General features: G+C 61.4%; 2 protein-coding genes across 9 annotated transcripts in view; one reads left to right on the forward strand and one right to left on the reverse strand.

The window, feature by feature from the left end:
- The first annotated feature begins 621 nt into the window (after nt 1–621).
- The window catches only part of KANSL3 (KAT8 regulatory NSL complex subunit 3), a 28,618-nt gene continuing 3,633 nt past the window's right edge, over nt 622–25,606 (forward strand). The window contains exons 1-11 of one of the 8 annotated variants that reach the window (XM_039564401.1): nt 622–1,209; nt 1,630–1,830; nt 2,239–2,392; nt 3,549–3,626; nt 6,155–6,346; nt 7,863–7,941; nt 8,942–9,126; nt 9,636–9,748; nt 10,245–10,464; nt 11,292–11,416; nt 17,001–17,584. In XM_039564401.1, coding sequence (XP_039420335.1) covers nt 1,078–1,209; nt 1,630–1,830; nt 2,239–2,392; nt 3,549–3,626; nt 6,155–6,346; nt 7,863–7,941; nt 8,942–9,126; nt 9,636–9,748; nt 10,245–10,464; nt 11,292–11,416; nt 17,001–17,006 — 1,485 coding nt within the window. In that variant the 5' untranslated portion in view covers nt 622–1,077 and the 3' untranslated portion in view covers nt 17,007–17,584. Of the gene's footprint in view, nt 1,210–1,629; nt 1,831–2,238; nt 2,393–3,548; nt 3,627–6,154; nt 6,347–7,862; nt 7,942–8,941; nt 9,127–9,635; nt 9,749–10,244; nt 10,465–11,291; nt 11,487–15,764; nt 16,121–17,000; nt 17,585–25,606 lie in introns of those variants that run through there. The other 7 variants (XM_039564394.1, XM_039564395.1, XM_039564402.1 and 4 more) reach the window with 7 other exon arrangements.
- Nucleotides 17,677–23,399, reverse strand: ARID5A (AT-rich interaction domain 5A). The gene is given in 9 exon segments (XM_039564391.1): nt 17,677–18,794; nt 18,797–18,968; nt 18,971–19,381; nt 19,583–19,718; nt 19,815–19,912; nt 20,300–20,352; nt 20,462–20,636; nt 21,444–21,543; nt 23,270–23,399. Coding segments are annotated over 8 exon segments (2,007 nt in total). The 5' UTR covers nt 21,507–21,543; nt 23,270–23,399; the 3' UTR covers nt 17,677–17,895.

Here is a 25,606-nt window from a genome sequence, read left to right on the forward strand (position 1 = left end):
AAAATCCCCCAATTTGGTGAACCCCATTTGCGGGATCAGGTGGGAACTGACATGAAAATCCCCAAATTTGGTGCTGGGATTAGGTGGGAACTGCATGAAAATCCCAAATTTGGTGCTAGGTTAGGTGGGAACTGCACGAAAATCCCCAAATTTGGTGCTGGGATCAGGTGGGAACTGTATGAAAATCCCCAAATTTGGTGCTGGGATCGGATGGGAACTGCATGAAAATCCCCCAAATTTGGTGCTGGGATCAGGTGGGAACTGCATGAAAATCCCCCAAATTTGGTGCTGGGATCAGGTGGGAACTACATGAAAATCCCCCAAATTTGGTGCTGGGATCAGGTGGGAACTGTATGAAAATCCCCAAATTTGGTGCTGGGATTAGGTGGGAACTGCATGAAAATCCCCAAATTTGGTGCTGGGATCAGGTGGGAACTACATGAAAATCCCCCAAATTTGGTGCTGGGATTAGGTGGGAACTGCACGAAAATCCCCAAATTTGGTGCTGGGATCAGGTGGGAACTGCACGAAAATCCCCAAATTTGGTGCTGGGATTAGGTGGGAACTGCACGAAAATCCCCAAATTTGGTGCTGGGATCAGGTGGGAACTGCACGAAATCCCCAAATTTGGTGCTGGGATTAGGTGGGAACTGCACGAAAATCCCCAAATTTGGTGCTGGGATTAGGTGGGAACTGCACGAAAATCCCCAAATTTGGTGCTGGGATCAGATGGGAACTGTATGAAAATCCCCAAATTTGGTGCTGGGATCAGGTGGGAACTGCACGAAAATCCCCCAAATTTGTCTGCGTTGACAATAACTGTAGGAAAACCCTGTATGGGATTGGGCCTGATTTAGGGCTGGGCCTGATTTAGGGCCAGACCCAGCAGCCCAGAGGAGATTTTGGAGCATCACAGGAGTCAGGGATCTCGAGTAGGGAAAATCAGTAAAGCACAGGAAAGAGAGAAACCCAAAACTCTGACGCTGAGTGTGAAGACAGAGCTCTGAAATATCAGATTGGCTTTGAAAAATGCTTTGGGAAGTCCCAGAAAGGATCTTTCTCCGCAATAGGTGAAGAATGACGGGAACATTTCTGTGGAAAATGGTGATTTCCACCTGGTTTGGTTGTTTTTTTCTTTCCTTTAGGATAAGCAAAGCCAAAAAGAAGTCAGAAGGGCTGACCCAGAGCATGGTGGACAGGTGCATCCAGGTGAGCACAGGAACTTTGCACCTCCAAAAGGAGGAGGAACCTCTGCTGGAATGTCTCAGTGCCCACAGGATTGAAGGGAATCTTCTCCTGACAGGGATTTGGAAGGAGCAGAGCTGTGGGATTCCTGGGGGTGCACCTTAAGCAAGGAGCACTTTCCTGAGTGTCCCGACACATTTTAGGGGAAACCATTGTGGTTTTTTTCCCCTGCATGTCCTAAGTCAGTGATTTGTGAGCTTCGCTGAGAAATCCAAGCTCTGTCTGTGAGGCTTTAGGGATTTTCTGCGGAATATCCAACCCCAGCAGAGCCTTATCCCTGTATCCCCCTGGGAATGCTTCATTTCTTTGCTTCAGGCTGCGGGGCTCCTTCGTTCAGAGACCTGCCCAGCCCTGAGTCCCACTCTTTATCCCAAAAATTCCCAGGATGAGATCGCCGACTTCCTGACGGGAGTGCTGACCCGAGCCGAGAGCCACTCGGGCTCCGAGCCCCGCGACCTGGACGCTGAGAAGAAGAAGAAGCCCCGAGATTCCAGCAGGAGGGATCTGTCCTTTGAGCTGCCCGAGAGGAGCAGCAGACCCGCCTCCCCTGCAGCCAAAGTGCCAGCCTCGCCCTCGGGCTCCGAGGTGGGAGCTCTTCCCGGGGTGATTCCGGCTTGGGCTTGTGGAAGGAGAGGCTTTTGTGGCGCTGGAATCTGTGGGGAGAGCTGTGGTGAGGGAGGGGAGAGGATACCGAAGGGGATGTGGCCTCAGGGGAGGTTGAGATGGGACATTAGGAGAAATTGTTTCATTGTAAGGCTTTGGAGCAGGCTGGTGGGGTCACCGACCCTGGGAGCCTTCAAAACACGGGTGGATGTGCCCCTTGGGGACAGGGGTGACCGTGCTGTTGACAATGGGATTTGATGATCTCAAAGGTCTTTTCCAGCCTTAAAAATCCCATGGTGAGGGAAATGAACCTCCAGCCAAAGGCCTGGTGCTCATGGCCAGGGCTGCCTCGGGCACACGTGGGGCTGAGCTGTCCCTCTCTCCCAGCAGGACCTGTCCAGCGTGTCCAGCAGCCCCACATCCAGCCCCAAGACCAAGGTGGCCGCCCTGTCCCTGCCCAAGCCCAGCCAGGTGGGCCCCACGCAGCTGCTGAAGAGGCAGGTGCCGAGGCCAGACACGGTCCTGACCCACAAGCAGGCACAAGGTAATTCCCTGCAGCTTTCCCACCCTGCCAAGCAGCTGGAATTTTGCTCTTTCTCTGTCTGGAGCTGTGTAGGTTTTTATCTTCCGAGTCCTGTGTTGAATTCCGAGCTCCCTGTGGCAGCTTTCTCCACGCTCAGCCCCCTGTCACGGCCTTGGAGGGTTGGAATTAGGTTGGAAACGGTGTTTCTGTAGCTTGTGGAGCCTTGCTGCTGCTGGGAGTGGGAAGGATTTTCTCTGTGGCTGACCAAACCCTGCTGTAGCCACGCTCTGATCCTTTTGGGAGACCTCACTCTGGTGTCTCCTTCAGGGCTACCTGGGGAGACACCGACGGTGCTCAGGAGATGGTTGAGGCTGTTGAATTGAAGTGGAAACTGCAGGATTTGGGGGATTTCAGAACCATCTCGTAGCAAGTGGCCTGTGGAAAACCTGCTGTGGATAAGAAACCAGCTCGAGCTGTGGGGTCTCGTGTCCTGTCAGAGGCTGGTTAGAAACCTTCAGTCTGGTGGTGAACTCTGGGAGTGCAGGGAATGCTTTTGTGGCTGAGGATCCCTTCTGGCAAATTCCAGCAGCACTCAGGGGATGGTTCTCCATCCTCCCTTCTCTCCTTGCTGTGCTCAGGACGGAGCTGGACAGGTTGCTGGCTGCCACCTGCAGCAGTGACCCTCCACATCCATCCTGCCTCGGGGATGGACTCCAGGGGGAAGCTGGAGCTTGGATCTGCCTCATTTCCTCCACCATGGACTGAAGGGTTGTGTTCCTGTGCTGCTCTAGCTGAGGGAGGCAGGAGGAGGCTCCGTGGTGGAGCCGTGTCCCGCTGCCTGGGTTTGTTGACAGCATTCCTGGCCAGAGCTGCTCGGGGAGGTGCTGGCTCACGTCTGCCAGCTGCTCTCAGCCTCTTGGCACAGCTCAGCCCTGCTCTCCTCCCCGGGCCACCTTTCCTGGTGGCTGGAGAGGGCTCTTTGGTGGGAATGTGCCCCTTGCCGTGTCGGAGCACAGGAGGTTGCCGCGTCTCCGTTGTTCCCCGTGGCTGGATCAGTCGTGTCCGGAGCTCTGCCTGCTCCCAGGTGTCCAGCTGGGGGTCCCAGCGGTGTCCCCAGAGCCCCTGTCCCCCTGCAGATTCGGGCTGTGATACTGTAATTCTCTCTGATTCATTTCAGCTCAGTTCGCTGCTTTTCTGAAACAAAACATGCTGGTGAGGAAAGCTCTTCCTCCTGGCACCTCTTCATGTCTCTTTGGTGAGTATCTCCTCACTTCTCGCTGTCTCTCTCCCTGTCTCCTTCCTTCTCTCTGTCTCTGCTGCCTTCTTCCATCATCCTCCTCTTCCCTTGCGCTGGTTTGGGGCTGTGGCCCGACGTGTCCCCTTGTCCCCTGCTCGGTGCTTTCTCTTTGCTGTGGTTGGAGCTGAAGCCGAGGGCCCACTCAGACTTTTCCTGAGCTCTTCCCTGCTCCCAGTGGTAAAATGCTGGAGTCTGGTTGGCTCTGATGGACTAAAGCTTGGTGGACGTGGGTTTAACCCTTTCCTGTGCTGGGGGTGAGCAGGGGGTGTGACACAGCTGGGGTGCTGGTGGAGCGTCCCTGACACGTGGGACAGGGACAAGGGACAGCCAGGGGTGGACACACAGCAGCACTGCCCAGCCCGAGGGATTAGGGAAGAACAGAGAGGTCAGGGACAGAGGGATGACCTTGGGAAAATGGTGATGGAGCAGGGACAGAGCTTTGGGAAGGCAGGGATGGATCAGGGATAGCTTTGGGAAGGCAGGGATGGGTCAGGGACAGAGCTTTGGGAAGGCAGGGATGGATCAGGGACAGAGGGCAGTGATGGATCCGGGACAGAGGGGTGGGAAGGCGCTGCTGGATCAGGGACAGGGACGCTGTCTGGACCAGGGGACACAACAGGGGTGCCAGTGTGAGCACCCAGAGGTGACTGAGCGTGCCGTGCTCCGAGGGCTGGGGATGGAGGGTGAGGTCCAGGCTGTCCAGAGATGTGTTTTGTGATCCCTGCGTGGATCTGGGGTCAGCAGAGGGACGAACGTGGAAATCCAAGGCTTTGGGAGGCTGCAGGGTTGTCACTTGAGCTGTCGGTCTCACTTCTCCCTCGGGGTGTCCCCAGGGCTGGGCGCTGCCCTGAGCACCCTGAATGTTCTGCCTTTAACTCCACAACCAACTGCTGAGCCAGGCTCTGCCCTGAGCTGGTGCTTTAAAGGTTTCTTTTCCTCTTGAGCTTGGTTTAAGCATCCCCTGCCCCCTGGAGGAGCCTCACTGTGAGCCTTCCCCTGTGCCACGAGGGCAGGGGGAGGAATCTCCAGTGGATGTTTCCCTGCTGGATGTGGAGAGCCTGGCCCCAGCCTGGCCTGCCTGCTCAGAGCAGCAAGAGCTAATTAAGAGCTCTGGGTTCATTAGAGCGCCGCCTTGGCTGCCTCAGGTGTCAGATAGGAAGCTGGGTGGAGCCTCTGGTTTGGGAATGGGCTATTCCTTGGGAACACGCAGCCAGCCCTGCCTGGCACGGCTCCCTGTGCCCTTACCCGGGCAGGAACAGGAGGGGACACAGAGGGACCCAGCTGGGTCACTGCTTTACCCGGTGCCTGTGCATGTGCCACTCGCTCTCCTGCTTGGCTGCTGGCCCTGGGCTGGGGGCTGTGGGGCCAGCAGGGCTCTCCTTGATGGTTTGGATGGCGCATGTTGGGAGCTGGGGGCAAACACGGCAATGCTGCACGAGGCGACGGCGCAGCGAGCTTGGCACTGCCCTGGGGAGCAGAGCGGCCCCAAAATGCTCGGGGTCGCCTGAAATGTGGGGATTTGGCTGCAGGCTGGTCCTGCCCTCCCGTGGCTCAAGGTGTGTGGGTGATACACGGCATGGAAATAGGTGCATACACACATTTATTGGTTTATACCCTGTGTCTGGGTCCGGGTGTTTGTCAGTAAAGGAGGGAGGGGCATCTTGGCTTCTGGGCTGTTGAAGACGTGGCTCTGATGCCCAGGACCCTCTGGAAAGAGGGAATTCTCAGCGTTTCAGGCTGGGCTTTGGGCATTGTACCCCAGTGGTGGCGGCTGTGTGGATGGGCAGGATGTGGCAGCTCGTGGCCGTGTCCCTGGGCTGCACTTGTGGCTCCTCTGTGCTTTTTGGGAGGATCGCCCTGGCCTTGGGGAGCTTGTGCTTGAGGCAGGATGGAGTGGAGGTGACAGATCAAAGTCTGCTGTGGAGGAGATTGCTCGGTTTGTGGTGTTTCTGCCCCAGTCCTTTGCAGTGTGGGGTTTTGGGGGGCTTGGCTTCGCTGCAGCACCTCTTCTGCTTGGCTTGGTGCCTCTGAGAACCTGCCCAGCTCCGGGAGGGCAGCTGGGGGATGCTCTGGCTCCGTGTCAGAGCAGCAGCTGGGCTGAGCTGATCTTCTGTGCCTGCAAGTCCACACTTATCCCCTCCCCTGGAGATCAGGGCTGCTGGAGGGGCCTTGAGGCCAGGATTTGGAGATGAAAACACCCCCGTGAAGCCGTGGCATCGCTGCCCGCAGCCGTTTCCCTTCGCTGCAGGGGCAGGGCAGCCCTTCCACCCCATCCTGCCGTGGCCTGGGATCAGCTCGAGCCAATTCCCGGGATGGCAGCGCAGGACAGGCAGGGGTCAGTGCAGGAGAGGAGCAGCGTGGGTTCCAGTGCATGGGAGCTGGGAAGGCTGGCATGGAGGGAGCTGTGGACGTGTGCATGGGCATGTTCCCCTCCCGGCACGCGGAGCCGCCCTGGGTGCTCAAAAAGCTCCTTCTGTGTCCCCCAGTTCCAGTGTCCTCAGAGCACTCGGACGGGGCTGACAGAGAGGATGTGCGTGTGCAGCTGAAGAGGCACCAGACCCCCAGCCCGACCCAGTGCGCCAAAGCCTCCAAACGAGCCAAAATCAAGGTGACCATTGTCTCCCACGGAGATGCTGCGGCCGTGGGCACCGGAGCAGCCCTCAGCACCCAGGCAGAAAGTGAGTTGGGACTGCTCAGCTGCTGTCACCCAGCCCCGAGGGCGCTGCTGTGGGGCGGGGAGGGAGCTGCGGTTCTTTGTTGCTGCGGTTCTTGGTTACCCCTCCCTCGGTTCTTGGTTACCCCTCCCTCGTTTCTGGAGGATTTAGCTGCAGGGAAAAGGTGGCAGCTGCGGCTGTGAGTGCCCGGGCGGGTCTTGGCGGGAGCCTGTTTTCCACGGCGCTTGGAATTCCACGCTCCTGTGCAACACTCGGCCGCGGCCTGGAGCTGGGAGGTGGATCCTGCACCTCCCTCTGGTCCCACACCTCCCTGGAGGCCCCGAGCTGCTGCTGGGAGCAGGATGCTGGTCCTGCCGGACCCCTTGCTCCGTGTTCCGCTCCTCCCGCTGCTGCTTTGAGGGATCGCAGCGAAGTTCCTCCCTCTGGAAGAGTTTTGTGCGCTCAAAACCCCCGATGCAGCGGAGCTGCCGGCTCTGCTGATCCCCCCCCTGGGGCCTGGAGTGTGGCACAGCACACTTTGGATGCACATCCAAACAAATCCCGGCTCCCATCGCGCCTCTGCATCCCGGAGAAGCCGCCGTGCCCAAGAAGAGCTGATGTGCTCCGTCTGCTTCCCCTGAACCTCTGCAAGAGAGGCCAGAAGCCCTCACGGCTGTGCCCCGTGTCCCTGGGGATGTTGCCTTGTCTGGAGCAGTCCTTCCTCGTGCCACAGCTCCACAAAGCAGTCCCTGGTCGTGGAATCAAAAGTCAGCGGCTCCGTTCCGCTGGGAAATCCGAGGTTTTCAAAGCTCTGCTCCTTTCCAAGCACCTCTCTGCCAGCTGAACAGCTCTGAGCTGTGAAAAGACACAAATCCACATCCCTTTGGAAGGTTTCACCTGATCTTCTGGCAGCTTTGAAAACCTCTGGGTTTCCGGAATTTTTTTTTTTTTTAAATTTTTTTTTTATTTTTAATTTTTCCAAACTTCTTTTCACAGAAAGGAAATGAATGGCAGAAGTAAACATGAACCCAAACAAGAATTCCCTCTTTGCCGGGTGTGAGCAGGAGGAATGCACAAGAGAGGAATGCAGTTGTATCCCCAAATGCTGCAATAAACAAATTCCGTGACTCGTCGCATCCCTGTGTATTTTGTAAAGTGTCTTGAATTAAAGAATCCTTACAAAATCACCCAGATCCCCGAAATCCATCGAGGCAGACATGGAACAGGAGGGGGATTAGTTGGAGACAACCTTTTAGGAGAGAGGTTTGCCTTTGGTGGCGAGGGCCTGACGTTCCCCAAGGGTTTTGGAAGGCGATGCCTTCGCTCTTGGCTGCCCTCATTCCACGAGTGTTTTATAACTGGATTTTGATCTCCCGGTGTCCAGCGCGGTGCCTCGGGCTGGGATTCCTGGAGAAGATGCTCTGGGAGCTGGATGAGCCCCTGGCCGTGCCTGTGGGTACTCGGAGAGAGGGAGATCCCCGAGGAATCCCAGAGGATTTGTGGGGGACAGGAACTGAGGATTCTCCTTCTTGTTTTGCAGTTGTCTCCGGGAAGCCGCTGCCCGTCGGCCAGTCCGTGTCCAGCGCCAAGGAGCTCTCGGGGCTGCTCTCCTCCCCCAAGTGAGTGGGGATTTGGGAATCTTTTGGGGGTTATTTGCCAGGCAAAGGCTGCCACGGGAAGATCCCTGCACGTGGAGCTTTGTTTTGCTTCCCACTGGAGTTTTCTGGTGTGAGGGAGACTCGGGGGCTCCTGGAAACTCTGTGCCAGCTGGGAATCGAGCCTGGGGGTGGCAGGAGTGGAAGGACTGGGGCTGTGGGTCACGTCTAGTGTGCTTTCCCAAACTCACGTTTGCTTCTCTCCGTCTTTGTGGGGATTTTGGCAGAAATTCCGTGTTCAATCCTTCCCTTCATTCCGTTCCCTCTGCCAGTCCAACGTTTTTATTGCAAAGACGGGGGGAAAAAAGCCCCAAAGCAGCTCGTGAAGGGCATGAGCTGCCCACAGGGATTTCTGCTGGGGAATGAATCCCATGTTGAGACCTTTTTTATTTCCTAATTTAATCCCAGCTTTGGGGAGCTGGGCTCTGGCTGATCCCATTCCCAGAGCAGCTGTGGCTGTCCCTGGATCCCTGGAAGTGTTGGACAAGGCTTGGAGCAGCCTGGGACAGTGGGAGGTGTCCCTGCCCATGATGGATGGGCTTTAAGGCCCCTTCCAACCCAAACCACTCCAGGATCTGGGAGAGGAGAGGATGAAGAGCGGGTTTTAAACAGGGCAAGTTAAACAGGGAGCGCAGTGGCCCTGCAGGGTCGGTGCCTCTGGTGCAGGGTGACCCCCAGGAGATGCACACAACTCTTCCAGTTTGGAAATCCATGGCTTTTCCCTGAAGTAATTCTCATCTTGGCTGCTGCCCCTGCACACAGGGAATCTTCTCTTGGAATTGATGATCTTTAAAGCTTTTCCCAACCTTCCCACTCCTGTGATTCCCCTGCTTCGGGTTCTGTAGCTCAGCTCCCTCCTCCCCGAGCCCGGGTTGGTCTGGGCAGTGCCAGCTGGCTGCCAAAGCTGTCCCTGCCTGCCCTGGGCAGTTTCACCCCTCACTGGGGCCTCTCCCTTCCCTCTTAGGCTGAGCTCAGCAGCAGCAGAGGCCTCGCTGAGCCCCGCTCCGGCCGGGATCCCCAGCAGCTCGGCCCCCAGCGCCTTCCACGCCCTGCAGAGCCGGCTGGTGGCCAGCAGCACCCACGGCCTGCAAGCCCAGCCCGCCCCTGCCCTCCCAGGTACCCGCCCTGCCCTCGGGAGGGGAGGAGAAGGTCAGCCAGGCTCACGGGGTTGGGGGGAGGCTCTCGAGGTGGGGTTTGTGGCTTGGGGTGCAGCAGGTGGCGTGGGAACGGTGCCATTTGTGTGCAACGAGGCCTCCTCTGTCTCACAGGTCACCCCTCTGTAGCTGCAGCAGGGAAATGTCCCCGTGCCAGGGGGGTTTTGGGTGGATTTTGGGAAAGGTTCTTCCCCCAGAGGGTGCTGGGCACTGCCCAGGGAATGGGCACGGCCTCGAGGCTGCTCCAGGAGCATTTGGACAACCAGGGATGCCCAGGGTGGGATTTTGGGGTGTCTGTGCAGGGCCAGGGGTTGGATCAGTGATCCCAGTGGGTCCCTTCCCACTTGGGACATTCCATGATCCCATAAAACGTGCTGTGGGAGGATCCCCAGTGACCTCGCGGTGCTGCTCATTGCAGAGCAGCTTCACAGCCCTGCCACAGACCCACAGGTTGGTGCTGGTGAATCCTCCCAGCCTGACTTTCCTCTTCTCTGGGTGTTTCAGGAGCAGCCTCTGCCAGCAGCCTGCTCCAGGGGCTGAGCTTCAGCCTGCAGGACATCGGCACCAAGTCCTCGAGCCTCCCTGCCAGCGTGGCTGCTGCCGCCTCACCTGTGCAGGTGAGCAGCCTTCGGACATCCCACAGGGGAGCTGGCTGGGTGGAAGGGGACGTTTTGGGAGCCTGGATAGGCCCTCTGGACCAGAAGAGAGGAGGGGTGGGCACTCAGCGTGCTCTGAAGTGAGCTGAGGCCTGGAAGGGGCTCTGGGAGAAGCTGTTCCTGTGCAGCCACCCACGAACGGCTGAGTTCGAGAACAGATGAGAGGGATCAGCGGTCATCCCCTGGGAAATCCTGGGAAAACCCCACCTGGCACCTCTCAGGCAGCGCTCCCCGTCCCTCCAGTGACCTCAGGGAGGTCATTTTGTCCCAGTCAGAGTTTCAGGCTCAAATGAGATGTGCAGGCTGGGAGGGACAAATCCACTCAGGGACTCAGCCCTGCCCGTGCGGGCCAGGGAGAAGCGTGGAACTCCACAAGGCCTCTGGCTGGAGAGGGAGAGCGGCCATCCCGGCCTGTCCTGTCCTCCCAGGAGCTCAGGGCTTGTGTCTGTCCTTGCAGAGCTCGGCCGTGAAGGCGCCCACGGCCCTGCAGAGCCTGGGTGCCATCACCACGGACACCGGCGCCATCGTCCGCACCATCCCCGTGGCCACCTCCCTGTCCCTGGGGGCCTCGGCCAGCGGCAAGCCCACGGCCATCCACCAGCTGCTGACCAACGGGGGGCTGGCCAAGCTGGCCAGCAGCCTCCCGGGGCTGGCCCAGATCTCCAACCAGGCTGCAGGTGAGCGGGAGGGAGGGCAGGGAGGTGCTGCCGGTGCCTGCAACGTTCCCAACGCTTCTCCTGCTCTCTGGGCTGGTGGTTCCCGAGCAGCCCCCTCTGAGGGTGTTCTGGTTTTGCCAAATTTAGAAATAGATCCTCTGAGAGAAGGCACAAGCAACCCTCCCCCACCGGGTTCGGGAAAAAATAAATTTTCCTCGAGGGAAAGTGAAGGAGATAAAGCTATTTATTTAACGAACACACGGGAAAGGAAAATAATGCTAAATAATAAAATCTTTCGCTGTGGAGGAAAAACCTGAGAAAATGTTAAAGTCCTCCCTTTGTTCTCCTCGGAGCTGGGGCTTGGGCCAGGGCCAGGCCTTCTGTGCCTGGTGGAAAGTCCTCCCGATGTGCTCTGATATTGAAGCAATCAAGCAGTCCAGTAGAAAAGGGGAAAAATCCGAAATTCCAGGGAAGGAAAAATTCAACTCTCAGTCTCTCTCCGGAGAACAAAGCAGCTGAATCACTGGCCAAAAAAACTGTTCTGGGCTCAGCAAGCCAGGTGCTTCCTCCCTCCCCTGCCACAGCAGGGAAACAAATTGCTCTCTGTGTGTGACCTTGAACAAGCTGCAAACTGCTTTGCAAAAGTTTTGCTCCGTTTTTTTCCTTCCCCCTCTCAGGCTCAGTTTAGAGGCACAGAAAGGCGCAAGAATTAATTTCTGGGCATAGGGCAGCGATATGGGAGACACATCATAAAATCACCCCAAGACAGAGGGGAAGCTGCAGCCCGGTTTGGAGGTGGCCTGCACCATCCCCTGTGTCTCAGGGACATTTTTCCGTGGGCTCTGCAGGCCTGAAGGCCCCGACGACCATCACGGTGACGCTGCGGGGCCAGCCCGGCCGCGTGGGCACCCTGAGCCAGGCGGCGCTGGGGACGGCGCAGCCCCAGCCGGAGGAGCAGACACAGGGCCCGCAGGTAATGGGGACACCTTTGCCATGGGAATGTGGCCGTGGCTGCTCGCCTGGGCTGCTCCTGGCCCTCACAGGTGTGTGGCTGTGCTGGGGAGGTGTCCCTGTCCCACCTCGGGGGTGTGAAGGGGGGGGTGACAAAACCCGGGGTGTTTGTTGTTGTTGTGTCACTTTAGGTTTGAGCGGCTTTGATGTTGTGGAATGGTTTGGGTTGGAAGGGCCTTAAATCCCCATCCAGTGCCATGGGCAGGGACACCTTCCACTGTCCCAGGGTGCTCCAAGCCCCAATGTCTGGCCTGGACACTTCCAGGGTTGGGGCAGCCACAGCTCCTCTGGGAACTCCATCCCAGCCTCTCCTCACCCTCACAGGGAAGAATTCCTTCCCAACATCCCATCTAAACCTTCCCACACTGGTGCTGCGCCGAGGGAATCTCCAGCTAGGCTTGGAGAACTGACATCCACGTGGGAATTGTCGCTGCAGCTCCAGGTTTTCCTGGCAGGAACGGATCGTGGTGGGAGGAGGGAAGCTGTGGAGTCTCTCTGCTCCCTCAGGAGGGTGGCTTGGCCGTGCTGTCTGGAGCTGTTCCTCTGGGAAATGCTGCTCCTGCCTCTCCGTGCCCTGCTGTGAGGCCAGGCCCTGCGGATGTTGGGAATTCTGCCTTCTTTTCCCTCGGAGCTGCCCGGTTCCTGCGCTGTTTCCTTGTGCAGTTCCCCAGTCCTGCTCTCTCACTCACCCCGTGCTGTGGAACCACAGCTCCAGGGCTGTGTCTGCTGGACACAGATTCCTGGGGGAGGGGGATCACTGACAGGAGGAAAAGCTCAATCTTTGGGCTCCCAGCACATTCCAGGTGCTGTCCCAAGGATCCTGGCTGCCTTCCTGCTCCCAGGAATCTTGGTGTGGCTGCCAGGTCGGAGAGGGGACTTTTGTTGTGGGCACAGTGTGGGTTTGGGCACTGCAGCACAGACCTCTCGTCCCCAAATCCTGGGGCAAAAGGGGTAAAATTACTGCAGGATCAGCTCCAGTTCCCAGCAGGGATCAGCTCCAGTTCCCAGCAGGGATCAGCTCAGCATTCCCCTGGGATCGGCTCCAGTTCCCCCTTGGGATCAGCTCCAGTTCCCCCTTGGGATCAGCTCCAGTTCCCACTGGGGCATCAGCTCCAGTTTCCAGCAGGGATCACTTCACCCTTGGGATTAGTTCCAGTTCAGTTCCCCCTTTGGGATCAGCTCCAGTTCATTTCCCAGCAGGAATCAGCTCCAGCTCCAGTTCCCACTGGGGGATCAGCTCCAGTTCCCACTGGGGGATCAGCTCCAGTTCCCACTGGTGACCAGTTCCAGTTCCCAGCAGGGATTTAGGGCTGGCACTGAGGTGCTGGGATCACTCCAGCTCGGCAGGGTTGCTTTGTTGTGGCTTTTTCCCCTCTCCCACGGGATGTTCCCACTTCTGCTCCCACTCAGCGGGCCCTGGGCAGGGTGAGCTCTGGTGGACAGGCAGAGCCATCTTCCCTTTGCATCCTCACGGGATCCCAGAATGATTTACCTTGGGAGAGACCTCAGACGTGTCTCATTCTGAGGGCAGGGAGGCTCTGTAGCTTTGCTGGGCTGGCTCGAGCTGTGGAGGTGCTGGAATATATTTAGGGATGCATTATCCTGCTGCAGGAGAAGCCTCTGGATGGGAGTTGGGTGAGGACTGACAGCAGCAGCCATAAATCCTTGATGTGACCCGTGCTGCCTCAGATGCAGAATCCTGGCTAAATCTCAGGATTTGGGAGCATCCACATCCTTCTTCCCTCGACTTTCTTCCAGTCACTGAGCTCAGAGCTCAGTGCAGAGCTGGGAACTCTGAGCTGGTCCCCCTCAGGTCCCACCTGGGGCCAGTCACTTGTGTAGGGCTGAAATTCCGTGTCGGAGGCAGCTTCGGTGCTCTTCAGCCACCCCTCAGAGCTGCTGTGCTTCCCTCGCTGTCCCTGGCACCTGTGAGACCCTCGGAGCACCCAGCAGGAGGGAGGGAGCTTGGCACGGACGGGCTCCAGGGCGGAAGGGGTTCCGGAGCGGGTTCATTGCTGCGGGCGGTTTGGAGCTGGATGCGGGATCCCGACTCTCCCTGCGGGGCTGAGCTTTGCGTGGCCGAGGCGGGGCTTTGGTTGTGCTTCAGAAGCACAAACTGGAAGCTGCACCCCCAGGAAACCACGGGGGCAGCTGCGAGGCTTTGTCCCTGCTCGTAGCCCTGACAGCAGCGGGGTTACGGAACCGGAACCGGCCGGGCTTCCTGGAGCGTGGAACGGCCCAAACAGCCCCGGGGCTTCGGCCCCGCTCTGCTCGGCAGCGGCCGGAGGTGAAATTCCCGTCGGAATTCCAGCCTCGGCAGCAAATTCCTGTCGGAATTCCAGCCTCAGTGTGCCCGGGAGCAAATTCCCTTCGGAATTCCAGCCTCGGTGTGCTCGGGAGCAAATTCCCTTCGGAATTCCAGCCCTGCTGTGCTCAGCGGTGGCTGGAGATGAAATTCCCTTCGTAATTCCAGTCTCGGTGTGCTCGGGAGCAAATTCCCTTCGGAATCCCAGCCCCTGCTATGCTCAGCAGCAAATTCCCTTCGGAATTCCCGCCCTGGTGTGCTCAGGAGCAAATTCCCTTTGGAATTTCAGCCCTGCTGTGCTCAGGAGCAAATTCCCGTTGGAATTCCAGCCCCGGTGTGCTCAGCAGCAAATTCCCTTTGGAATTCCAGCCCTGCTGTGTTCAGCAGCACGTTCCCTTAGGAATTCCAGCCTCGGTGTGCTCAGCAGCAAATTCCCTTTGGAATTCCAGCCCTGCTGTGTTCAGCAGCACGTTCCCTTAGGAATTCCAGCCTCGGTGTGCTCGGCAGCAAATTCCCTTCGGAATTCCAGCCCCTGCTGTGCTCAGCAGCAAATTCCCTTTGGAATTCCAGCCTCGGTGTGCTCGGGAGCAAATTCCCTTTGGAATTCCAGCCCCTGCTGTGCTCGGGAGCAAATTCCCTTCGGAATTCCAGCCCCTGCTGTGCTCAGCAGCAAATTCCCTTTGGAATTCCAGCCTCGGTGTGCTCGGGAGCAAATTCCCTTTGGAATTCCAGCCCCTGCTGTGCTCGGGAGCAAATTCCCTTCGGAATTCCAGCCCCTGCTGTGCTTGGCAGCAAATTCCCTTTGGAATTCCAGCCTTGCTGTGCTCGGTGCCTGCCGGGGATGAAATTCCCTTCGGAATTCCAGCCTCGGTGTGCTCGGCAGCAAATTCCCTTTGGAATTCCAGCTCCTGCTGTGCTCAGCAGCAAATTCCCTTTGGAATTCCAGCCCTGCTGTGCTCAGCAGCGGCCAGAGATGAATTCCCTTCGGAATTCCAGCCCCGCCGTGCCTGCTCAGGAAGCTGGGATTTAAATCTGGGGCTGTGCCCGGAGCAGCTGAGCTGCGCTTTGGGGTGGGCACCTCCCGTTCCTCCCCGGGCAGCCCACGGGAGGTGGGAGCCCCAGGGGTCTCCGGTCGGTGCCGGTGGGAGCAGGGGGAGGCGGATCCAGAGTCGGTGCGGCTGGGAAGCGAGAGCACGGAGTAAACCTGGCTTTCTCCTCTCCAGAAACTGCTCCGGACGGGGTTGGACGCTGTGGGGGTGGCCCCTGCAGGGTGGGCACGGCCAGGGAGCGGTGCTGGCTCACAGCTCTGTGCCCTGGGGAGGTTCGCAGTGCCAGGCCTGGAGCTGGCCGTGAGTTTGGGGCGAGGGTGGCACGAGAAGAGCTCCGAGTCCAGCCCTTGGGAGCAGGAACCTCTTTCCCTTCTTGCAGTCTCGCTCCCACGGGCAGGAATTTTGGTTACAGCCTGGTTTAGGGCAGTTCCTGAGCTCTGCAGGGCCCGTCCTTACTGGAAAAGGTCACACAATCCTGGAATGGGCTGGGTTGGAAGGGACCTCGAAGCCCATCCCATCCTACCACAGGCAGGGACACCTTCCCCTGTCCCAGAGTGCTCCAAGCCCCGTCCAGCCTGGCCTCGGGCACTGCCAGGGAGCCCCCAGAGCTGCCCTGAGGGGGCCACAGGGCTGGGGCAGGCGGCCTGGCTGGGCAGGAGCCACGGAAGGGCTTGTGGGGTGGGGGAGAAGCTTGGACTCTGGAGGAGGAGAGGAACTTGTGGGGGATCTGAGCGGGGAAACGCTTCCCTGGGGGCTCTGGGGGCGCGGGGAGGGGAGCGGTGCCCGTCTGGGCATTGCGCTTTCCCTGCCAGGGCCGTGCCAGCACCGGGGTTGGTGTCGGGGTCTCGCTCTGGCCAGTGAACCAGGCCAGGTCCTTGTGCTCAGGATGAAAGTTCTGCAGCCCAGGGTGGGCACCACGTCCCCAGGCCGCTGACCCTCTGTCCCCTTCTCCGCAGTGACCACCACCAGCCCCATGGAGAGCTCGTGGCGTGGGAGGCCGGGCTGGCTGCGGGCTGGGTGCGGCTCCCTCAGCCCCCTCTCCCCCGGAGCCCTCCCCGGGCCAGCCTGGCACACCCCAAGGTGGCTCCTGCCCCACAAGGCACCTCCAGGACACTCATCCCGACCCCGGGGAGGGCCCACGGAGCCCTGGGACACTGCGGGGACACGCTGGGGCTGGCCAGGAGCGGCCACGCTGTCCTGGGGGGCTGTAGGGGCCCCCAGGAACTGTGGGGGTGGGACAGGAGCAGCCCCGTGGGCTCAGGGGCTGGGAAAGGGGGGGCGGTGTTTTTCTGGATTTGTTGTTGTTTAATAAAAACTTCCTTTTTTTTTTTTTTTAATTTTGTTGTGCTTTTGGACCGAGTTTGTGGCCGTGGCCACTCCAAAGGCAGTGCCGGGGGTGGCTTTTGCTGAGGGTGGATTTTGTGAGCTGTGAAGGGATGGAAGGGAGAGAGCAGGGAAGGATCCAGGGAAGGATCCAGGGCAGCTCCCTGAAAGAACCAGAGAATCCTGGAATCTCCTGAGTGGGAAGGGACCCACAGGCATCATCCAGTCCGAAATCCAAACGCTCCTGGAGCAGCCTCGGGGCTGTACCCATTCCCTGGGCACCCTCTGGGGGAAGAACCTTTCCCAAAATCCAGCCTGAGCCTCCCTGGCCCAGCTCCAGCCATTCCCTGGCTCTGTCCCTGTCCCAGGGAGCAGGGATCGGAGCTGCCCCTCAGGAGGAAGCTGCAGACCCCAGTGAGTCCCCCTCAGTTTCTTCTCCCTGCGGATTCCCTCCTCGGGATAGAACACTCAGCTGGTTCCTCGTCCTTTCCGGGACTGTGCGCACCCCATGACGCCAAGGAGCAGTTCTGAGGCTGCTGAGCTTCGCCAGCACCCCCAGCCCTGCTGAGCCTTTCCCTTTTCCCGGCAGTTCCGTGCTAAAAACAGCTGAGATTTCGCTTTGCTGGCGCTCAGGGCTCAGCCCAGCACAATCCCCTGCGGGGAGGGCTCTGCCTGCGGGCTGACCTCGAAGCCACGGGTTTCCTGGTGGGATTCCACCGACCACGGACCCTTCTCTGGGAGCTGCAGGTGCAAACAGCCGGGATGAGCTCAGGATCTGCTCCAGCATCCCCACGGATGTCCCACCGGGATGTGGCTGCTCCCAGCGAGGCTCTGCTGTGCTTTTGAGCACCTCGACTCTCTTTTTCCAGGCCTGAACTCGGAGTTTGGCTGCTGCAGGCAGGCTGGCACGGCTGGCATCGCTGGTGGCCTCGCTCCCGAGGTGTGGTGGAAGCTCCTGCAGGGACAACTCGAGCTCCTCGCTCTCAGAGGGCTCCGTGGGGTCTCAGAGAAGCTCTTGGGGTGCAGCCGATCCCATGGAGGATCCAGGAGGGATTTGAGTCTCCCACCATCCCGGAGTGCTCAGCGCTGCCTGGGGCCCGTATCCGGCAGTTTCTGTCCCCAGACTTGGCCTTTCCATGGATCCACGCTGATTCACGGCTCCTCCTGCCCCCGAAGCCGTCACGATCCTGGGGACAATGATGTGCCACCGTCCCAGTGCCCTTCCCGCTGTCCCTGTGGATGGGGAGGAGGAAAGCGAGTCCTGCAGCTCCCACAGAGCCTTACGAGCATCTGCAACAGCTCAAGTGGAGCTCCTGGAGGCAAAAAGCACCTGGAATCAAAAGCACCTGGAGGCAAAAAGCACCTGGAGCTGTTGCTGGGCTGGTTCCCACCTGGACACGGCTGCGATTGCCCCAAAACTGACGTGGAAAAGCTCCTCCTTCCCCACGGGACGAGTTCTCAGCCCTGGTGCTCCGTGTTTAGCGAGAGGATCCCCCAAACCCTGCCCTGATCCCAGAAATCAAGGACACCCCAAACGCTGCCAGGTCGGGACCAGCCAGGCAGGTTTATTCCCCTTTCCAGGCTCCTGGAAACCTATGGAGCCCCAGCTGGAGGCGACACAACCCCCAAATTCGGGTGGGGGGGTGGCCCAGGGAGTCCCTGAGAACCCCAGCCACGGCGGGATGGGAACAACCATCCCCCAGCTGCGCCTCGGCACGAACAGAAACCTCCAGCACTGCGTTTGCTCCCCTTTTTTTTTTTTTTTTATCGACGTGTGTGTGGATATATAGAAAATACCGAGAACTCCGGCAACGGAGCCCCCGCCGGAACAACAGCGCTGGGTACGAACAGCTCTGAGCTCAGCAGTAAAAACCACCCAGTCCGGATTGTCCCCTCCCAGCCGCGTCCCGCCGGCCGCTCCCTCCTCCGCAGGGACCCGCGGAGGGTGGCAGCGCTAGGGCTTGGCGTGGTGCGGAAGGCCGGGACGTGCGGGGAGCTGTACGAGCGCTGGCCGTGCCACGGAGCCGCCGGGTACAGCCGCGAACTCCCGTAGGACGCCGCGAAGCGCCCGGCGCCCGTGGCCAGCGGCCGGCACAGCTCCGAGGGCTGCGTGGAGGCCACCACCAAAGGGCTGGGGAAAGCCGGGATCACGAAGGGGTTAACGGAGAGCGCCGGGGCCACGGGCACGCCCTGGGTTTTGAGGTGCTCCAGGGGGTTCCCGAAGCTGCCCGGGAAGTGCAGCGCGGCTCCCTTGAAAGCGTCCGGCGGCAGCGGCGCGGCGAAGCCGGCAGTGGCCACCACGGCCTTGGGCTTGGCCAGCCCTTGGTGGCACCCCGGCGAGCGGGGCCCCCTGTCCCTGCCCTCCTTGGCCAAGGGGGACACAGCGCGGGACTTGGCGATGGGGCCGAAGGGCTCTTCCTCCTCCTCCTCCTCCTCCTCTTCCTCATCCTCCTCCTCCTCGTCGCGGCCGTGCCTGGCCCGGGGCGCGGCGGGGCCGAAGGCGGCCCCGGGGGGCACCCAGCAGGCCTGGACAGCGGCTCCCCGGCCGTCCCACGGCGGCCCCGCTTTGCGCCGCAGCTCTTGGGGCTGCTCGGGCTCCTCGGGCCGCGCCGGGAAGGCGGAAGGCGGCTTCCAAAAATCCTTCAGGTTGGAGAAGTACCCCAGAGCGGGGGGCAGCCGGGCTGCAGCCCCTCGCTGCGGTAGGCGTGGAAGTAGCCGGTGAAGACGGCGGGCGCCGGAGCCCCGTCCTCGGCCCGCGGGCAGCCCTGGCTGTCTCTGCCTCCCGGGGAAGCGCTGGGGGCCGGGCCCGCCTCGCTCCCGACGCTCGGAGCTCTGTCCGGAGCTCTGTCCGGAGCTCCGCCGGCTCCGGGCTCCTCTGCTCAGCGAGGCGAGGGCCGGTGACCGGCCGGGGCGGCTCGGGGCCGGTGTCGCTCGGTGCCCGCCGGCCCTCGGGGCAGTGGCGTTTGTGGCAGTGCAAGGACTCGGCCTTGCTCACCTGCGCCAGCAGCTTCTTCTTGGCCAGCGGGGACATGATGGGATGGTTCCCTTTAGAGTAGAAGCTGGAGAAAAGGCGCTTGTAGGTTTCGCTGTGCGTCCGGCAGGGGCTGGGACAGCCCCCCGAGGGGCTGGGGGCCGGGATGGCCGCGATGGCCGGGCTGGAGCAGCCGTCGGTGGCCCGGCCCCGCTCCGGCGCGTCCCGCGCGTCCTCCGCGCCGGCGGCCGCCTCCGGCTTCCCCTTGTCCGGAGCCACCTGCAAGCAGAGGGGTCGGGGTGTGGGTGCCGCATCCCGGGGTGGGCTCCTGGCTCCCCGCCCACCTCTGGCTGCCCTCACACCCCCGGCTCTCTGTTCCCGGCCGGCTCCGTCCCTCCCCGCTCTTCCCAGCGAGGGCCGGACGCGGCCCGGCCGGGGGGCTCCGCGGCTGCTCCCAACCCCTCCGGAGGGGCCGCGCACCTGCTCGCGCCCCTTCTCCTTCCTGGCCCTCTTGCTCCGGTCGTCCTTGGAGACCTTGTACTGCTTGCGGGGTTTGCTGGGGGGCAGCGGCTTGTCCTCCTCGCCCTTGAGGTGCCGCACGTAGGGAAGGACGAGCCTGCGGAGCGAGCGGGAAGCGCGGTGAGCGCCGCACCGCGAGGGGAAACTGAGGCACGCAGCGGGACGGACCCCCCCGCCCCGGCCCCGTGCCCACCTCTCGTAGTGGCGCCGGGTGCAGGTGGCCGCGCTGGTGCTGCCGGGGCTGCCCCCGAGCTCGTCGTAGACGTTCTTCCAGAGCCGGCGCCCCGTCACCTGCGGCGGGAGGGAGGGGTGAGCCCCGGCACCCCGGGGACATCCCGGGGACACCCTGATGTCCAGCCCTGATGTCCACGGGACTTCCCGATGCCCAGGGGGGGACACCCAGGAAACATCCTGGCACCCAAGGGACACCCTGGAACTCCGGGGGACATCCCAAGGACACTCTGGCACCCAAGGGACACCCTGGAACCCCGGGGGACTGGGTCCTAATGTCCAGTCCACGGGACTTCCCGATGCCCAGGGGGGACACCCAGGAAACATCCTGGCACCCAAGGACACCCTGGCACCCAAGGGACACCTCGGTCCTTGATGTCCAGCCGTGATGTCCAGGGGACTTCCCGATGTCCAAGGAACGCCCTGGCACCCACGGACGCCACTCACCAGCTCGTAGGCTCCCAGCTTTTCCACGGCTTTGTAGATCTTCCAGAGGTTAACTGGGAATAAAGGGGACACGCTGAGGGTCAGGAGGACACGGGACCTCTGCACGGCCACCACCCGCTGGCCCTTGTCGCCGGGGCCGGGCGATGGGGAGGGGGGACATACTCTGCTTGAAGCCGAGGTGCGGGATCCTCTCGATGGGCGTGTGCCGGTCCTTCATGAACTTGTAGAGGCTGACGAGGAAAGCTTCCTCCTCCTCCTTCTCCTTCTCGTCCTCCTTGTCCTCAGCTTCTCCCGCCGCCTTGTCCCTCTCGGCGCCATCCTCGGCCCCCGGCGCGTCCTGCGGGACACGGGGCTGAGCTTTTGGGGAAGCCGAGGCGGAGCAGCGGCCCCTCCACCCCCTCCCCTCGCAGCCCGGAGGCGTTCGAGGCGCTCCGGGCTCGTTCCCCGGCAGCCCGGGCCGCTGGCCAAGTTGGTCAAAGCGCTGGATCCGGGCGAGAACACGAGGAACGGCTTCCAGGAAAACAGACGGGCAGAAATTCAGCCCCCCCCGCGCCGCCGCCGCCGCCTTTCTCAGCTAAAAATGTTCCTCGTTTGTTTGTTCTACATTTTCCGGAGTTATAAAACTTGTTGCTATTTTTGGGCAAAGAAGCTGCTCGGCTCCCAAGTCCGTCCTTTTATTTTTTATTTTATTTTTTTTTTTAGTCTTTCGGGCTTTTTTTTTTTTTTTTTTTTTTTTTTTTTTTTTTTTGGTGATTCTTCTTTCTATTCATTCCGCGGCTTGTGACAGACGCCGGATTTTAACGGCTGAAAGAGTTCAAAGCTTTCTTTTCTTTTCTCTTTTGGGTGAAATAAAAAGCTGCTGGAGGGAGGGAAAAGCTCCAGCGCCACAAAAACCAAACCCCGTTTCCTCACGAGCATAAAAATTCATCATAAAAAAATCCTTCTATTTCTACGGGACCCCCCCAAAATGCCATTTTGGGTCCATTCCCCACCTCACCCCCCACCCAACGCTGGGAATTTCACATTTCTCTGCCTCATCCTCCCTTTCGCCGGCGGCAGAAGCGCTGCTCGCCCTCCTCCCTCCCCCGAATTTTGGGGCGTTCAGCACCCCCCGCCCCCCCCAAAAATTCCGGGGTGCACTCACGGCGGGTTTGGTGGTGCGGGTGGGTTCTTGGGGCTCTGCTTGCGGCGCTTGGTTGTTCTCCATGGGGGGAGAGTCGCTGGCTTTGAGTTTAGGAAGGGTCCTGAAAGGGAAAAAAAAAGGGGCGAGGGTGAGATCCCAAATTGTTGCTGCTCTCCTAAAATTAAGGGTAAATCGGGATGATTCGGGCCACGGCGCTGCCCGTCAGGCACCGAAATCGGCCGAGGCCTGAAGCTGCTCCATCCGCGCCTCCCCCCTTCCCCCCGACATTTCGGGCTCGGTGTCCCTCAAATCTCCTCCCCCCCCTCCCCCCCACTTTTTTTGAGGAAAAACCCCGGGAAAACGGCGAAAACCGGCGATGCGAACCTGGGGAAAGTTCGGCGCGGGCTGAGGGGGTCCCCGGCTCCTTCCCAGCCCCCCCCGGTCCCACCCGAGCCCCTCCGGTGCTCCCCGGTCCCGCCCCGGCCGCGCCCGCGCCACGTGACCGCGGGGCGCGCCCTCGGGGCGGGGCCGACACGCCTCCTCGCTGCCCATTGGCTGGCGCGAACACGCCCCCTTCGCCTATTGGACGGCCGCGCTGTCTGTCTCCTCCCCCGCGCGGGGCGCGCTGGGAGTTGTAGTCCTGAAGGTGCGGCGTGCGCGCGGCTGCAGGTGAGCACACCTGAGCACAGGTGAGCGCAGGGGGGGTGTCCCTGTGCCCGTCCCCAAGTGCGGCGGGCACACGCGTGGGTGCGTGCGCGCGCAGGGCCAGGTGCCAGATGCACGCAGGTGTGCGGCGGGCGCAGGTGTCACACGCACACGCCGAGGTGTTTATCAGCTCCGGGTGACACGCACACAGGTGTGCGGCGGGCGCAGGTGTCGCGCACACCCCCCCACAGGTGCGTGCAGCAGGTGAGGGGTCACACCTGTGCGTGCGGGTCCAGGTGCCCCCCGCGCGCAGGCGTTTATCAGCTCCGGGCGCCGCACGCGCGGGCAGCGGGCGCAGGTGCCGCACACCTGAGTGTGCAGGTCACCGGTGTCACCCCCGTGTCCCGCCCCCCGCGGTGACTCCGCCGGCCCCGGTTCGGTTCCCGGCACCGCTGACGCGATTTCCTCCCTTTCTGGCAGCGCTCCCCGGGCGCAGGAAACCGCCGGCGTTGGGGGGGGGGGCGCGGGGCTTTTGGGGCGAAACGCGGCCGATTTGGGGCTGAACAACCCCCGCCGGTGGCAACAACCCCCGTCCCCCCGGAGCGCGGCCGGTGCCGGGGATTCGGGGGACTGGGGACGGCACCCGGGCTCTAATTACACATTTAATGAGATAATAACAATAATTACAATAACAATAATTACCGGCCCTTCGGCGGCGGCGCTTTCCCGGCGCGGGCTCAAACTCGTCCCAAATCCCGTCCCGCTCCTCAAGCCCGCGGACCCCGCAGCGTGCTCGGGGCTCCTTCTCGCTGCCCAAATCACCCCGCTCAGCCAAATTCCGCCCGTTTAGGCCCAAATTCCCGGGGCTGGAGCGTCACGGCCCGGAATAGCGCGGGAGCGCTGCCAAGCCATGACGGCGGCTGAGTAATGGGCTGAAGTCATCCCTTCCCCATCCCGCGCCGCTGGCACAGGGAAAATCACCCCTGACATCACCGCGAGGGGCTCGAAAGGGGCTGGGGGCCGGCGGGGGCGGCCGCAGCCGAGGGTCCCCCCGCGGGGTCGGGGCGCGCCCCGGTTCTCGGTGGGTTCGGGATTTGCGCTTTCCCGGCCGGTCCCCGCTCGGGACGGGGCGGGCGCGGGGGACGCGCGGCTCGGGGCGGGCGGCGGGACCCCCCCGGCCCCGCGGGACCCCCGGTACTCACCGGCGGAGGCTCGGGCCGGGCTCCGGGGCGGCCGGAGCAGCGCGCGGGTGTCGCGGAGCGGGAGCGGGACCGGGATGAGTCACCCCCGCTCGGGGAAGTGGCGTGTGCGAGGCTGAGCGGGGCTTGCCGAGCCATTGACTCTTTCCTTACCGGAACGGACGCGCTTTTGGGGGTTCTCCCCCCTCCCCCGAATGACTGGGCCGGACTTTCCAGGCCCCAAGCCCCCCCCTCCCCGGGCGGGCGGCGCGGCCGGAGCCACTCCGAGGTTGGGGACAGCGCAGGAGGCTCTGGGGTCGTGGTCCTGCTCCCCTTCGTGGGGTCCCCGGCCGCTTCCAGAGATGCTCCCCCTTGTCCCTGGACCGGGAATCCCAGTCCTACGGCACCGGGGCCTCTCACACGCTGGGGACGGGAGGGGCTCAACCCCAAAGCAGCCCCCCGAGAATCCCCCTCCCCCCGTTCCGACTGGTGAAAGAGTCCCGAAAAATGAGAAAAAAAAAAAAAATCCCCCGGTGACTCATTTTGGGCCAAAAAGCCGAGAAAGCAGAAGCGGGGGGAAGTCGTGTGGGGCATTCGGCTCCTGTCCCCCCCCACCCCGGGGTAGGAAGGGGGTGAAGGAGCCGCGGGTGACACTGAACCCCCCCCCCCTTTCCAGGAAGGCTCCCGCCCTCTCGGCGATAAAACCGGGATTTAACGAGAACGGGGAAAACAAACAGCAAAAAGCCCCGCTCGGGTTTTTATTCCCGACTCCCGTTTTCGTTCGGGTTGGGATGTCCGGGGCTGCGGGACGCGGGGGCCCTGCCTCAGTTTCCCCTTGCAGTCGGTCCAGCCTTCCGGGACGCTCCATCGGCTCTGGGATGGACGGGAATTCAGGAAGAAATGGGATTTTAGGAATAGATCAGGTTTCAGGGTCCCGGGGGCAGCTGAGCACCCCTGGGTGGGACTCAGCCCCCGCTGGACTCCGCTCCAACGGGAACTCCAGGGAAAGCTCCTCCTCCAGGGGGTGTTTAGGGTTTAATCCTGGAAGAAAAGGGGAATTGTTGGGGTTGGGAGATGTGGGGCGGTGAGAGGGGGCACTGAAATTGTCGGGGGAGGAAGCCCAGAGCTGCTGCTGCTGGAAAAAAGGAGGAGGAAAAGGAGGAGAGGGAATGCGAGGAAGCAGAGAAGGGGAAGGAAAAGGAGCGGGAAGGAAAGGGAAAGGAGAAAGGAGAAAAGAATGAGGAAAAGGAGAGGGAAGAAGAGGAAGCATAGAAGGAACTGAAGGAAGGGGAATGGAAAAGGAGAAGGAAGAAAAGGGAATGGGGAGGGAGGAGAAGGAAAAGAAGATGGAAGAGAAGAAGGAACAAAAAGAGAAGGAGGAAAAGGAAAAGAAGGGAAAGGAGAAGGAAATTAAAAAGGGGAAGGAGGCAAAGGGAAAGGAGAGGGAGGAGATGGAGGGAAAAGATGGAAAAGGAGGAGGAGATGAAGGAAAGTGAAATGGAAAAGGAGGAAGAACCAGCTCGAAGCTGCCGGGACCGGCCCTGGCAGCCCCCGCATCCCGCAGGACGCAGGGACGGGGTCGTTGTCTCCGGGGGTCTGGGGGGGCTCTGAGGTTGGAATTCTCTCCCCCTCCGGGGCTCGAGGCCATCGGGGCGGGCGGGGAACCGCAGCTCCAGCCCGGCGCTCGGAACTCGGGATATGAAGCCGTCAAACACCTCCCTGGGTTTAATTACCCCGTAATTAACCACGTAATCACCGGGAAACTGCGCCCGGGGAGAGTCCCCGGGGCCGAGGCAGCCGCGGCGGGCACGGGGGGTCCGGGAGGTAAAACCGCCCCGATCGAGGGGTGCTGGGGGCTCTGGGTGCCCCCGGGGAGGGGTCTGGGGGCTGCGCTCACCTCGAGCCTCTGCCAGGGCGGTGGCACTGCCCCCCCCAGCCCGGCCCTGAGGGTCGTTCCACGGAGAGCTCATTAGCGGGGCACTAATGAGGCTTAACGAGCTCAGCCGGGGCGTCCCAGCACCCACAGGAGCCATCGGAGCCCGGCCACGAGCCCGGCGCTGCCGATCCCGGGCAGGGATGCGCAAATCCAGGGGGACGCGCACCCGGACAGGCGCCCGTGGCCCCGAGCAGCCCCTGCGGGGTGCGGGCTCAGCCCCTCGGGGCGGGCACGGCCCCTTTGTCCCGTCCCGGATCCCCCCGGGCTGGGGCGGGCGCGGAGCGGCTCCGGTTCGGTGCCCGCGCAGCCTTTCCCGACCCGTTCCCAGATCCGATCCCGCCCCAAGCCCGACCTGGAGATCCGGATCCAATCCTGCCCCAAAATCCCGGATCCAATCCTGCCCCAGCCCCCTGAAGTTCCCGGGA

This window comes from Corvus cornix, chromosome 22, assembly GCF_000738735.6.
Source record: "Corvus cornix cornix isolate S_Up_H32 chromosome 22, ASM73873v5, whole genome shotgun sequence".
Taxonomy (NCBI): Eukaryota; Metazoa; Chordata; class Aves; order Passeriformes; family Corvidae; genus Corvus; species Corvus cornix.